Below are 15559 nucleotides of genomic sequence, written 5' to 3'. Positions count from 1 at the left end.
TTATTATATTACCTCTTATTGTCTTATAGGTAGTGATAAAAAATAGTTGAATTAAATCAAACTAAACAGACTATGAGTTTTACATGAAAAGTATTATTCTGATGTCTCTGTACAGTGAAGGTATGAGGACATCATCTTTGTCAGGCTACAAAGATGCCTGACTTGTTATTTTCCACCAGTTTGTGGAATGAAAAGAAATGATAGTCTTTAAATTCACAATTTTAAAAAGGAGAATGCAGAAAACCTTTTTCTTATCATGTATATTCTATAAAATATTGACTGACAAGCACTTTGTGAAGAGCCTACTAATTTAAAAAGCACCAGCTGTGGCTGAGAATGCCTTGATTAGGTTGGGAGATATGTAAGATAAATTTCATTCTCCTCTGAGCTTAAACTCTCTTTTGGCTCCACTTATAATTTGCTATGTGACTACATAAGAATTATACATCACATGTCCTATTAGTTTGGGCACAAGTATCGATGAAGTATATTTAGTTCACTCCTTTGGCTACCCAAAAACTCTGCGTGCTTTGGTAGCCCTTCCATGACACTATCCACTGAAACAGAGGCCAAATTGCTAAAATAACATGGATTGGCTTAAATCCAGGAGATAATCCAGTCCACTGGCTTCACAGACATATGTGACCACTATTCTCCTATATACAAATATAATAATAAATTCTCAAAGGCTCAGATTCTTAACTTACAAATCAACATGTTGCCAATGAAGCTACGCTGATTTTCCAAATGATCCAGCTAACTATATACAACATGTCTACAAAAAGGGTCATAGGGTTCTTCAGACAATATTCTATGATTCAGTTCTGCTGCTTTCCCCTGTTTATCCTTCCCCTGCCCTCCCCAGGTGCTTAGGTTTTTTTCTTAATCACAAAAACTTATTTTGATTAGAAGAATAAATACCTGATCATAAGTTTTGCAACATGATAGCATGCAAAAAGAATCAATTCTAAACAACAGAACAGTGAAACATAATACACCTATTGTATAAAGTTCTTGTATCCAAATAAAGATGAAGACATTTTTTCCTAGTATCATTCTTATTTGCTTTTCCAAATGAAGATTTCCCCTTGTCACCTTCCTTAGAAAAAATAAAGGGGCAGGTGTTCTCATATGCATACACCAATGTATATAAACTACTATTTCCTCTTAGATCTTCTCATGAGGAAGACAACTGAGGGAAAATACCGCTCTTTCACTAATATCACCTCAGAGTATTTGCTGACCTTGGAAGATTCAAAGGTCAGAAAGCTCATCCAACAATACCTGGAATTCTCCTTGGTCTTTCTGATTTCAGACAGAAGGGTAACAATACTAACCCAGTTGCACTTTCCACAGAGAATCATATCCCAACACTGCTCCAGGCTGTTTTATGATGAGTTTTTATAAAAACAACACCCCACATCTACCTTCTCTGAAAAATCCAAAATGGACAACATTTAAGCTCTCAGAACAAAGCTTCCGTCTCTGTGACTGACAAGAAGCAGAGCTGCCTGGCCAAGGACTCTGCAGCAGCCATCCCACAGAACAGCATCCCAACTTATGTTCTCACTGCCCAGGACAATCATGACAGGATGACTTTTTCCACTTTCTATTTATTTAATTATTCTTCCCTTGCCCAGTCAAGACACAATGTGGTTTGTAAAATGAAGAAAGCAGTAAAAGAAGTCATCCTGTTCACCAGATGCAATGAAAGCAGGCAAAGAGGTCTGTACTTCAGCTGTCATTAATTTATTTCAAGACTTCCTTGTTCACAGTAGTCCAGAACCTCCGCTTCAGCACAACTGCTTCACACTTAATATTGCTTGAGATGTAATAAAGATCTTGCAAGATTATTCCAAGAGAGCATCCCAAGAAATCATTGAGAAGCACAGCAAAACTTAAGGATTCAGACAACGCCTCTTCTAGCTCTGACTGAAGCAAGGAATAAAAGGTCAACCTGATTATTGCTTCTACCTTTGTGATCAATTGTCATCAAAAAACAGTCCTCAAAATTTAAGACTAGAGTTACTCTTTTTTAGAATCTGGACTCAGTGGAGATAATTAGGAGAGCAGAAGCCAAAAACTCTATAACCACTCTATAACCACTTCCTGATCTGGACTGTGGAAAGGTCAGCCAAACCCAGCCCAATGTCAATGGTCACTTCATCTTTTGGCAGTAGCATAAATAAATCTATACAGTTTCAAAATTTAATCTATAAAACTTGTACAATGGAATAAATTCTTCCTTTTAATACCAGGCAGCATTAAAAAAATGGAAGCAACAGAACTCTTCAATCAGGTAATACGTATCAAATATGTAACTTCTCCGCATTTAAGCTACAGGCCAACCAACAGAGCTTGATCTCAAGATAATGAAAATGCACTGAAGTTAAAAAGAACACTTGAGTAACACGTAACACAGTTAGACAGCCAGAGCATTATAGTCCAAGCTACCATGACATAGTAAACACATTTATTTTACTTACAGGGAAGTCTCAGAAACTGACAATGCTTTTATTGCTACAATTTCAAAAACTACAGAAAGGTACTAGTTTCCTTATAGACAAGATTCCATTGAGTCTCCCATTATAAAATAAATGACTGTCTTGAAATAAGTAATTTTGAAAATAAATAATTGATACCAATGAGACCATTTTTCATTAACTTATTTTAAAAATTGCATTTTTGCAGGAAGAACATTTTAGCCTTGAGTTAAGAAATACAAAGATCATATGAGTTGAATTTGAGACATATGTAGAATAATGGCTTCTTCCTACTTCAGACTTAACTATACAGAATTAACTATATCAGGGCTATATTAAGCACTGCAGTTTTCAGAAATACTTCTAGAATGTAATTCATAAGATGCAGTATTCCCTGTGTCTTCCCCCCACATTATTTAGAGAGGTTTCTTCTGAAGAAGTAACAAGTCTGTGCTCAGGATTAACAGTATATAAAGCCAAGCTTTCATACTTTATACTTGTGAAAGAAACAGCTAATACTCATGAGCATGGTCAATACTCTAACTTTACAAAAGAAATAATGAGCTCTTTAAAATTACCATTGTTCTGACTTCTGCCATTGGTTCTTTCTGCTGAGAAATCATTGAAATGTTCTTTCATCAAGCCACTGCTAATATTTATACTATAGGCAAAATCATTCCAAACCACATTTAGTTTGGAAAGTCATATTCATATTTTACCAAAGCACAGACTTCCATTAGGCGCCTATGTGCAACATGCTCAGAACTTCCTGCTAAGGGACCATGTTCTGCTAGGGAGAGGGGAAGAAATGGAGAAGTAGAAGAGGAAAGAGCAAAAACAAGATGAGAAAAGGAGCTCAAGAAGCTGCTGAACTTTTGCCTTAGTTTTGGGACTGGGCAAAAATCTTGTTGTTGTGTTTGGAATACAAGGACTCTGTCATTCTAGCACTGGTTGCTATATTAGCTGCCCTTGAGTGATTTGAGCTGGCAAGGAAGATGACAGTAGCCTGGCCACCAGTGATATTTGCCACTGAAGGTGGCTCTATTCAGCAGGGACATTAGACCTTTTATGTACATGTAGCATTGACTGCACAGACCTTGCAAATCAGAGACAATGCATCTCCTGTAGGCAGTTTTCAGCATAAACACACAGACATTTTCTGCATAGCTGTATATAAAGAGATGAGGGAGAGAGAGAGACAGAGACAGAGAGAGAAAACGAGTGCAAAACATGAGAGTTAGTGCACAAGGAAGTGTGATTAGGACCTTCTGAGATTCCCCCCAGTTTGAAAAAGGATAGGATTGATCACATCCTTGAAGTTCCTTTTAAAGACCTCCATGCATTTGCTTTCTTATCTATCTGTATCTGTAAATGTACATATTCTATAACTTAAACATATATACACATTTTATGGGTAATATTCTGAAAAGCTGGTGGTAGGGAGGCAAATTACACCTTGCTTTGAGACAGATTGATTCATTCGGAGAAGAAAAGGCAGACCTTCACTGTGCTGCGTGCAAGAATAAAGCAGCTTTAATTCACTGCTTCCATTCAGCTTTGAAGGGAAGGGCTGAATGAGTGCTCTTACAGATCCTCTTAAGAACCTGCTTTCCAGGACTATCTAATGATTGTCCTCCATTAGAAGGTCTCTTGATGTAATTTATGAAGTGGTAATTTTCATTATCCAAACCCTATTTCCCCTTTCTTCCTGCCAAATTTCCACTGAACGGTCCTTAAAGCCTGAATCCACCCTATAGGTGTAATGCCCAATTTTGGAAATTTATGTTTACAAAGGAAAAGGCTTTTTATTTATTTATTTGTTTGAAGCTGCTGAACAGTTAAAACAAACAAAAAAAGGGGGTGCAGGTTGAACTAAACTTTCCTGATCTCATTTTGTTTAAGAAAAAATTCCATTCAAAATATTTGATTTTGGATACGTGTAAGAAAAGTGAAGGAAATCTCAAAGTAAATAAAAGGGAAAAAATAGGAGGAGGAGAAGGATAGGGTCCTTTTACCTTTGAGGCACTTGCCCAGGATGTGAGGACACAGGTCCAGTTCCCATCTCAGCCTAAGCACTGAGCACAGTAGTGTGTGTTAAATACTCCACTCGGAAATATTCTGGAGTGCTTTGTTTTCAATCTACTTGGTTAGTGTTATGTACTTGGAATAAATAATTAACTTTTCAATAGAACTGGGACTAGAACCAAGGTTTTCTGCTTCTCTAGTGACTGTCCTAACCGTTCACCTGCAGGGTAAATTTCTTACTATCAGTTTTATGAAGCTACCAACACTCTCTCCCGTAATTTTTTTCCAGACAAAACTATTCAGAAAATCTCTCCTGAATTCACAAATACTTTTGCAGACACCACAGGTACATCATCCAGTTAATTTACTATTTGCTGAATGAAATGGCTGATGCTATTTGCAGCCATCTCCACAGTGTTCCTAGCACTCTCTGCCAAAAAGGAGGGAGCTGAAAGAAGCAGAACCTAACACATTATTTTCATAGTCAAATTTGCTACTTTAACTTGACCTTTGTAATTAAGGCGATCGGTATGGAGCGATTCTGTCTACAGATTTTGAATTTTGTAATGAACAGTGAAGAAACTCCTCCTCCCTCAATGATAAATGTTACTGAATCCTTCAGTGATAGTAACACCGCAAATAAAAAATCCTATTAATACTCTTTTTGGCTTCTGTCTAAGCTTTTAAAATGTTTTTGTTTCAATTGTTCTCTGGCTCTCTGGAGAATATTATGAGTTTCCTGTTAAAATCACTCTAAAATTCTGCCTCACCCTGTCTGGACCAAGGAATTAAGTCATTATTTTTGTGATTACTGAGGACAAGTTAGTTTCCAGCCAGCGCAATGAGAGTAACTGACGTTAGTACAAGTCTTTCCAGTTCTCCTTGGGCTAAGCACATTGCCATAGTAGCTTTTTTTTTTTTTTTTCAATTGTTACTGACAAATCAGAAAACAAATGACAGAATAAACCTGCACAATCTGAATGGCTACTACTTCTAAACTAAGTCATACTTAACATTAGAGTGCTTTGATGTCCCATGTAATTTGTATACCTTAAGGCACATGTACAACATTAATGAAAATATAAAAAATTATAACAGCAAAAAGCCACAGCAATATCCACTCTCAGCCCCTAATCTATCAATATTATAAGGGTAAAAGTAAGAATCCTTTATTCAACTAGGTCAGGACCTGAAAGTCGTCAATGGACTATGTATAAAAGGAAAATACTTTTTAAACACTGAATTCCATGAAAAAGTTCATCTACCATGACAGAGGCAGATTTCGATACAACTGAGATATTACTAGGATTTGTCTTGGTGATAATCTTCAAGAGAAATAAAGCATAAATGTCTTTGCAGTAAAAATGTCATACATTCACTATATCCTTGGAAAAACTGAATAATCAAAGCCTGAATCAAGCAACCAATTTGATTTTAAAAAATTGAAAGAAAATATGCAGTTCTCAGCAAGTTAATAATAATGAAATCCTAACACATAATATAATAGGTAAATAATCACATAAAAAAAATAAATGTTGATTTGAACTTTAAAAACTCATTACTAAGTCAATTGACAGCAATTTGGTTTATATCATAATAACTTTTCTGTTTCAGGCAAATAGGTATTTTCAGAAACTTACTCAATTTCACCTTATATTTACAAATCCATACAAAAATGTGAATGAGAATATGTGCACACATAAACACACTGACTCAAATATATATTCATTAATTCTGTTATTTATTTAAATTATACATGCTGTATGCTGTATTTCTTATAATACTAGTATGCAGATTACACACTATGCCTTCAAATGCTATAACTCTTAATAAACATACAGCTTTATCCAGCTGGACTTCATTAATACACTAGCCTCTCTCATACAGCTTATGTAAATATATACAAAGGCACACTTGTGTATTCATTTAAACAGCTACAGATTTTGTATTTTAATTGTTCTTGCTAACAAGAAATGTATAAGGGACTGCACCACCCTTCTGCATGTCATCCTATGTAAATGAGTCTAACTCCAGAGCATTTATAAATAAGGATGTGGTAGACCCCCAAACAACACAGTACCTGCTGTCTATCCAACCGCATCCTTTTTGCAGCATTTCTGCTTTCACTCTCACAGGCGGAAGCCAGGATACTCTCTGCAACTGCTGAAGTAAGGTGTGAGGGAATAGGTCGTGACTATGAGAGAAAAAAGAAACACAGAAATTATTTCTAGGATAATCCACGATATCCTTAGCAAAGCACACAACACTGTCACCTAGGCTGGAAAGTCCGCTCATTGAAATGTAGTTTATACCAACAAAACAGGGAAATGGAACTTGTAAAGATGAAAAATGAAACTAGTTAGATGTTAAAGCTGCAGCTGATCCATAGATCCATCAGAAGCCCTTTCCCCCCACAGCTCTATTGTCCGGTGTATTTAGTCTGGCTCATTAAGCTGTATTTTGAACAGACACTGGCATATTCTCTGCGTTCCAGCAGCACCCTGGCCGTCTGATTCTTGTTAAGAAAACTGAAAAGCTTTTTATCCTGTATAGCATGTGACAGAGATGAGTAGTGTTTTTTTATAGTCATAAAAAAAACAAAAACAAAAACCCCAAGTGATAGGGTTGAAACATCACTCAAAACATAACAGATTGTCAGAACATTTCAGTGCAGTCTCAATCTGTAGTATATGAATATTTGCATTCCATACTGCAGCATGACTGATGTGATTAAAATGACTTTTTTTAAAAATAATCTGTTTTTCTTTTGATAATGCCAGCCTTCCAACAATGCAGATATTTTATGGTTCAACTAGATATGGCTTATTTTTCTGAAACAAAGCCTCCCATTCCTAATTTCACAGCTTTTACATATTTTAGGTCAAAGGTGCGATGAATCACAAAAAACAAGAGAATACTAAAATCTTTTTAGCTTCACTGATGGTTATGAATTCCAGTATGATCTTTGCTACCAACTCAGTAAGGAGAGCATTTACACACTTTTTTGTCCTAATTACATGCAAAATAATATCACAGAAAGACGAAGATCATGATAAAACCAGTCTTCCTCATTAATATACAAAGATATATCTGAACTATCAAGAAAATAAAGAAAAGTGGATAATACCATAGATACTGTTGCAATTTGTTGGACCAGGTTCTAAACTTCCATAGTTTTTCAAAGCTTCATTGAAGTCAAAAGAACTGTGTAAATTATACCATCTTTTGTAGAGGTCCACCTTTTTATTCCCAATACCATAAATATGAACCTGCTATGAAAAGTTGCTGAGCTTTGGAAGCAAATTTTAAATTAATTCCATTCAGTATTTAGACAACTTTAGAACAATTCATTATATTAACTCAACTGATTGTATGCTACAAAATGTGCAATCAATTTAGTATCTCATGCTGTACTTCCTCTAGTACATGGGACCACAGTCTGTCCCTGACAGAAGCTCAGCCAGCCTTTAGAAGTGGACAGGGATTTATAGTTCTCCATCTCCAGCGCAGTAGGCTTAATTCTCCCCATTCCAACAAGAGTGATCCCTCTAGCATCAGTGTAATAATAGTGTAAGAAAGACAGATGGGGGCTGCAATAGTACAATAAAATATGACATTTGGATTGATTTGACAGAATAAACAAGCTATTGAACTTGTTTACAGTTTGCACAACAATATATTCCCATGCATTTCTGACAAAAGTCAAATTAGTCTAAGACATGAGGGACACTGATGTTAAACCCTGGGGTCATGGATTACAGAAGTTAATATTGCAATACAAGCAGATGCCTTCCTCAGAGCTCCAGAGAAGCATATAAGCCCTTCAGGGAGATTTTCCTGACAAACCATTACGTCAACTATTTTCATTCCTTAGAATGTGCATGTTACTCTGTATACTACATTACTTCACCACTTAGCCACGCTAGAGATTCTCTCCGTATTAGGTGGACAAGTATCACTATAGATGCCATCGTTTTACTTTATGTTCAAGGTACCTTTATTATGTTGGCTGCATGGAAGTCTCTATTCAGTGTGGTGCTCTAGCGGTGGCTACACAATGACATTCTTGAAAAATGGTGAGCAAACACCTGGCTAATTCCTCCTGGTCAGATCTTTAATTAGCGTTATAACCATATACATCAATGGATTTTTAGAAGATGATGTATGGGCCAAAAAATTAATGTTCTTAAGAAAAAGTATAATGAACCCAAGTTTCCCCAGATTATATGTTTATGAGAGGTAATAGGTTTACTGAGGTGTTTATTAAAGAAAAAAAAATCACCATCAAAATCAAGCAGTTACATGCTTTTCTCTAACAAGGAGTGCAGTGGTTACGTCCACCATTAAAACATAGCATACAAAAGTTAGTATCTGCAGAACTGAGGAAATCTCCAGGTAAAGGACTGTACTCCTCCTGACATATGTGTCAACCTGTAATTTCTCTCACTCTTCACTGCAGCTGGCTGTTGATATGTTCATGTCAAGAACTATCTAGAGAAAAACCTGAGGGAGAATGTAATGAATGCATGGCTGAGTCATCTGGGGAATAAATCCTATAACAAAGCACAGAAGAATCATCTGACTCAGGTTCCGGTTCTGCCAACTTAACTCAGGTAGAGCACTACTCTGGCACTGATTGAGAAGACAAACATGGTCCTCTGTCACTGATAGTAGAGCTGTTAAAAAGAAGGTTTTTCTGTTCTGTGAAATGTCGTATCTGTGAAATGTCAAAAAGAACAATTTTGAAATGCCTTGCCTAAGAGGAAAAAACAGGCTTTGAAATAATCACAATTTTTTTTTTAATTTCTAAATAAAATGAATTCATGGCCCTGTCTTCTAAGCTCAGGGGCCCCTTCTGGTTTAGCTTAACTTCTTCATCTTCTATGCTTTGATTACACATGACCTCTCCAATGACTACAGCTTAAAATCATCTGCATAACAAGCCCAAGYGCCCCAGTCCTTGCTGAATTCCTAACATGTCTAAACACCTAATCCGAGGGTGAGACACAGAGAACTTGGAAAACATGGCCAAGGCACCACCACTCAGTAAATTCAGCTTTCAGGCTCAGTTCTGCAGGAGGGAGCTGCAGTCTTGAGAATCTCAGCGAAGCCAGTGTTTTCTAGGTTCCCAGGCTCCTGTCTGCAGAGATGGGTGCTGGTTCCCATGCGTTTGGGACTATAAGAGGAAATATGGGAGCCAAGGAGTCCTTATTTCCAAGGGTGCCCAGGTTCTCACAGACCCCCTAGAACCACAACCCATCCACTGGACTAGCAGGAAACCAGGTTTCATTTTACTGGAGTTTTGGAAAACCTTTGACAAACTAACATTTCTTAAAGGAAAGAAAAGCATCAGCAGAAAATTCCTGACCCACTTTAACTGGCAGAACATGCCTAGTGTTGTTTGATACAATACATTCACAGCCCCAGTTTAATATTTCTTTCACTTCATATTGCTGTAAATCAGGCAATAACTGTACTGGAATTACCCATGTGTAAAACAACAGAAAAGAACCAAGCCTCTAATCTTTAGTCTATCAAAACAAGGGACTTGCATGGCAAAATTAGAAAGCAGGATAAYATTGTTTCCAAATGACAAAAATGAAACATTGAAAACAATTTTATAGTAACTAAGATGAACAGATGAATAAAACTTAGGAGAATCTTAAAACCAGCTTAATACAGACTTTTAGAGAAGACTATATTCCTCTGTCCATCACACAGCAGCAGCACACAAATTTTCTGGTATTTACTTGGAAACCAATACTGCCTGTGACTGAACTAAAACAGTAGCAACATTTTAAATACACACTGTTCTTTGGTTTTGTTCATCACTTTGGATGACACCCAATTAATTTTCAGCCTCCAACATATTGTAGGGGGAGAGCATTTTGACAAAAGACGTAAGGGCAACCTGCTAGATTTCATGTACATACAGATGCATCTGCTTTTACTATCTTTTGAAATGACCGACAACCGGGAGCTGGTTGAAATTCCCTCAGTAGCCTGTGGGAAATGACCAACCGCTTCCAGTCCTCTTGTATTTGAAACTGTAGTTCAAGGCAATTTACACCTGATTCTTGAAACCACTACAGAGCCTTACGGTGACAATGATGAGGACAAAGCAACAGGCACACATACTATTTGACAGGAATTTTTGCATAGTTTTAAGCAAAATCATTTTTTGGCAAACTACTATGAAAACGATCACTTTCTACACTCAGTCCCTTGTCTGTTTTTGTAGAAAATGTACAAAATATTGGCAGATATCTTTTTGCAGATCTCTTCATGAAAAATCAAATTAGCTGATACACCTTTGTAGTCAAATTACTGTTTGTCTGCTTTAAAGAACACTAAAGTTAATGAAGATCCTTCAATGACTTCGGTGGTCTTTAGATCTGGTTCTCAGTAATCAAAGCATCTTACAACAAGCCTTGCTGGAGTGATGGTATAGTCCTGCAAGGTATTTTATTTTTTTAGTAGATGAAATCAGAAATCCTTGGCCCAGATTCCCTGAAAATTAGCTATATTAGTATAATCTCTGATTCCTTAACATAAGAGACTAGCATTTTTAATACATAATACAATACCCTCACAAGTGAGGTACCTTTACTGTATTTTCACGGGAAACATAAAATACCCCTTTCGCTATGTACACACAATTCCTGTACTTCTATATGGAATCTAAAAACCTGTTGCGTTATAATTTCAGTTGTACATTTTTGGTATAAATCTCCGAATTAGAGATATAACCATGGACATAACGCACACATATTTTAGTCTAAACCACTAGGAGCAGTATATTCACGAGAAAGAAGTTTGCAATACTACTGTATATGCTGTACTTTTCCTGTGGTTAGAGAACAGTTGTCTCTAAAGTTACTATCTCAGCATTTTCTTTGAGGTCCAATATTTGCTTATAACATAAATAAAAGCCAAAGTTTTCATACAGAAATTTGGTCTAGATGCTCTGACATATACCACACAGGTCTGAGTCTATTCTGAAAAAACAGCTATTATGGCAGATGATGGGCACACATACACACCTGCTAAAATATCGAACTTTATATCCTGACATTTGTGCATAAATACTCCCCTGTAGTTTAGGCCAATTAACATTGAAAAGGAGAATCTTTCAGTATATGATTGTTGCAAGCACATAAACATGCAAGTTACTTTCTTTTTTTCATAGAAACTCCAAAATAAATGAATGAATGAGGACATACTTTAACTATTACCCAAACATGAAAACATACATAACATTTTTCGTATGAAAATATCCAGAGTGTTTTACACAGAAGGGTATGCATTATCTTCAGATGAGAATTTTTACCCAGTGTAATGCAGATAATTGACACAGAACTGTCCTACGTTGCACAGTTACAAAGAATTCTGAAGTGTTTCTTTCTGAAGCACTTCTGCAGAACATAGGATATGCAAAACCAATAGGTTTGTCTGAGAATTTTAAATTAACAGACTGAAGTACAGTACTGCATTCTATTGGATGTAGTTTTATTATTTAGTATAAAATAGTGAAATATGAACAACTCCACTAGCATTTTAATGCTTGCAGCACTGTGTTTCAAACTGGGCTTGATTATTTTGCTCGGTCTCGCAATTTGCAATGAAGCTGTGATAAATACTCAATTCTAACACTTATCAAGGAATAGGAAGAAAAAAATAGAAATATTTTCCTAAAAAGCAGAAGCGGCTTTTTTTAATATTCTGTGAAGTTCATAACACTTTTTTTCAGTTTTCAACTTTTAAGTACATTTAATTGAAATATTGCATATTGCACCTTGATTATGACAGCACCTAAACAAAATAGCCATATTCCTGTCTACATGTTATGCAAGTGACACATTCCAACTGAGCAGCGCTCTCCTGCTGTTGTGGTGCCTACCTAAGGGGCTAAGTCCTGGAGGTCCACCTATTCAAGTGAACAGTTTTAATGACGCTGCTGAAAATTTTAAATGATATATGTGACCAAAAGAAGCAGGATCCATCTAATGTGAACTTATCCATCTAACACCTATGTATTTTACCTAAACTAGGCACCTAGCCTCCTTTTTTAAGTCATTGGAGAAGAGATATCTCCAGAAGTTGATTCATAACATAGCTGGGGATGCAGCATTCTCTGGCTGGGGTTACCAAACTGCTTCACCGATTGTTGAGGGAGCCCAGGTCACCCCATTTCTCTAGCTCCTTAACACTTAGCTAGCAAAATTAGGTGAGATTCTCTTTACCTCAAGTATATCTGGTATTTCAGAGTGAAGTGGAAGGGAGTGATTAGAATCGCAGGGCTGGACTAACTCCTCCTGAGTTAGGTGAGGATTGGATTGGGCACCCTGACAGCAAACGGTTCTCTAGCAAACTCCAGCAGACCAGGAAAACTGAGTCTGATTTAACATTATTTCCTGTTTCTCCTAAGCAAATACACCAAACTGGCTCTGCCACTCTGTTATGCTGCTGGCACAAACCAGCTAATTAAGTAACACTGTAGCAGAAGTCTTAGTCTAAGTTAGAATCCCAGTATAAGAAAAAATGAAATATTTACCACTTTTTCTGACCTTGAGCTTACAAGTAATCATGTGATCATGATCCATTTACCCCACATTTTTATTTTTGTTCATAAAGACGGGGGGGGGGGTTATAAATCAGTACCTACTGCCATTTTTTGGAGGGGGTTGTTTTTCTTCCACTTTCCATGAAAATTACAAAAAATGTCAAATTGCACTCCTGTCCTTTTCTCTCTCATAGAATATGAAAGACCAATTAATATCAGGTTGCCAGATATTTTCCAGTTTTTAGTTTTCATCTTATTGCCAGATATCTTGCCTTTTCCCAAAACTAACTTCTTCACATTTTCTAAAGTTGCTGGAAAAAGTACAACTTCTTCTGCCACTCACTTTTCAAAAATTGCCTCACACTTGCACAAGTTATTAAAAAGCAAAAGGTGTTCAAAACATTTAAAATACAGTTCTGAAAAATCACATCAGTATTTATTTTACTGTTCTGTGGAAAAAAAAATTCAGATGCTTTAGAAGAAATGTTTCTAGAATTTTTTTAAGGAGATGTGAGTCCTAACAGAAAAAGTCAAATTTTGTCAGAGAATAATTTTCCCCTTTTTTAACCAGCTGTACTCATCAGACTTACATAAACTAACAAGTGTCTAACAAGGGTTAGATGCTTAAAAATGAACAGTTTGGGGTATAGTACAGAACAACAGTTCTATTTGCATTTGTAGATCTTCACGTAACTGTTTTTGTAATGATTTTCTTAATGTTTCCCAGCTAATTAATCAAGATTAGGGATGCATCCCTGCACCCACAGGCCCTCATGTTCCTGAAAATGCTTATGACCTTTCTAACCATAAAAGGCCCAGAGAACTGAAAATCTGAGTGGCTGCAAGGGCAGCTGGCCTATTCAGCACTAAATTCAGTAAATCATGAAAGCTTCCTCTATCTAAAGCTAAAACTGAAAAATGGAGGTTAGAGATCTATCCTGAAACATCTTAATGAGGCAGATTTCAGAAAATACATCACCATCTGAAAACCAGCCCCCATAAAAGTTATTCAGTTTGGTATCAAAAAATGGAGGCGCTCCAACTCACCAGACACTTTTAAAACATCTTGATCATCATGTGCACAGTTGCAAATCATTAAAACACCTCTTACAGACAATTTGCACAAGCAAAACACAGAAGTAGTGAAAGACATGGAGCTTCTTTATTTGCTATTGATAACGCTGTTGTGTGGGAATGGGATAGAAGAAGCTGGGATGAACATCACTGGGATCTAACTGGGGGACTGTCTTTAAGAGTAGCAAGAACCCTTTCTTCTTTTCTGGACGATACAGCCAAACTCGTCTTCAGACAATGAAAGCCATTTATGACTGGCCTTTTCTCTCTAATTTATAGCAACATTTTGCTCTTTGATATTATTTGTTTTACAGTAATGCCTAGGAAGGAGGGTTTCCTCTTGTTTGAACAAAGGGAAGAATCTTTGTGTTAATGAGCTTTTTAGTTTAAGGCCTTGCTCATTGGGATGCACATGAAAAAAAGGGCATGTCTGTGCAAAAGATACTGTAAAGTACAGTTTCAAACCAAGTTCAGCAAGTGAGATTGATGATAGGAGATCAGGAAGATGGGAGGAGGCAGAAAGGAGTGAGCAAATGTAATTATTAGGCTAATTCACACCATTTGATCATTTCTAACATCTAAAATTTTCTGGACTGTAACTAAGTAAATAGATATCACACATCCTCAGAAGTTTTCTTCTATCTTTTCCATTAGCCATTTCCTATAGGTACATAGACAGAGACAAGTCTAAAGGAGTGATTTTCAAATGATTAGAGAAATAGATCATTTGACCATTTCAGGAAGAAAATTCCTCTTGTATGGAATATACAGATCAAAAAACAGATCAAAAGGTATATAAAGGAATTCTCATTAACATCAGTCCTTGGGAGACAGGCAATAATATTATTTTCCTTTGGCTTATGGGCTTATGAAGAGAAAAAGAAAAAATTTCTTTAAGCATGTCTTAAAGTTCACAAAGTGCTACAGCATAGCACAGGTGAGAGTACAACCTAGAAAGCCCATCTGAAAGCCAATGATTTCAGGACTAAACAAACTTCCTTCCACTTGAAAAAACCTGAGGAAGAAAACAGAACTTAGTACGAGAAAGTTCTCAAACAGACTATAAGCAAGAGAAAATGGGAGGAAAAAAAACATTTTTACAATTGATGAGAAAAACTTTGACATTGCCTTGTTAAGGGATATGCTTGTGTCAGAAGCAAAATGAAAGCAGCACAATCACAAGCTGAATAATCAAATGAGTAAAACTTTCCCAATGCAGAAAGGGGACTTCTCGAAGGAATATTTGTAACAAGAAGCTATGCCAGCTGCCTTGGAGTCCCCGGACTGCCAGCTGTCATAAGTAGAACCAAGATAACTATCTATAAGCAGTCTCTTAAAAACAGGATATTAATACTAAGAAACACATTAACTAACAATATGAACACTTGGGAACCTGAAACTTTACTACTGCCTC

The 15559-nt window shown here is 36.5% G+C and overlaps 1 protein-coding gene across 2 annotated transcripts in view; it reads right to left on the bottom strand.

Annotated features, from left to right (window-relative positions):
- NOL4 (nucleolar protein 4) overlaps positions 1–15559 on the bottom strand; it is an 82680-nt gene that overhangs the window by 29031 nt on the left and 38090 nt on the right. For both annotated transcript variants that reach the window (XM_026072840.1, XM_026072841.1), the window contains one exon: positions 6589–6702. In XM_026072840.1, the coding sequence (XP_025928625.1) occupies positions 6589–6702 (114 nt within the window). The remainder of the gene's footprint in view (positions 1–6588; positions 6703–15559) is intronic.

Source organism: Apteryx rowi, unplaced genomic scaffold, assembly GCF_003343035.1.
Source record: "Apteryx rowi isolate R43461 unplaced genomic scaffold, aptRow1 scaffold_352, whole genome shotgun sequence".
Taxonomy (NCBI): Eukaryota; Metazoa; Chordata; class Aves; order Apterygiformes; family Apterygidae; genus Apteryx; species Apteryx rowi.
This window is presented reverse-complemented; position numbering and strand designations above follow the sequence as displayed.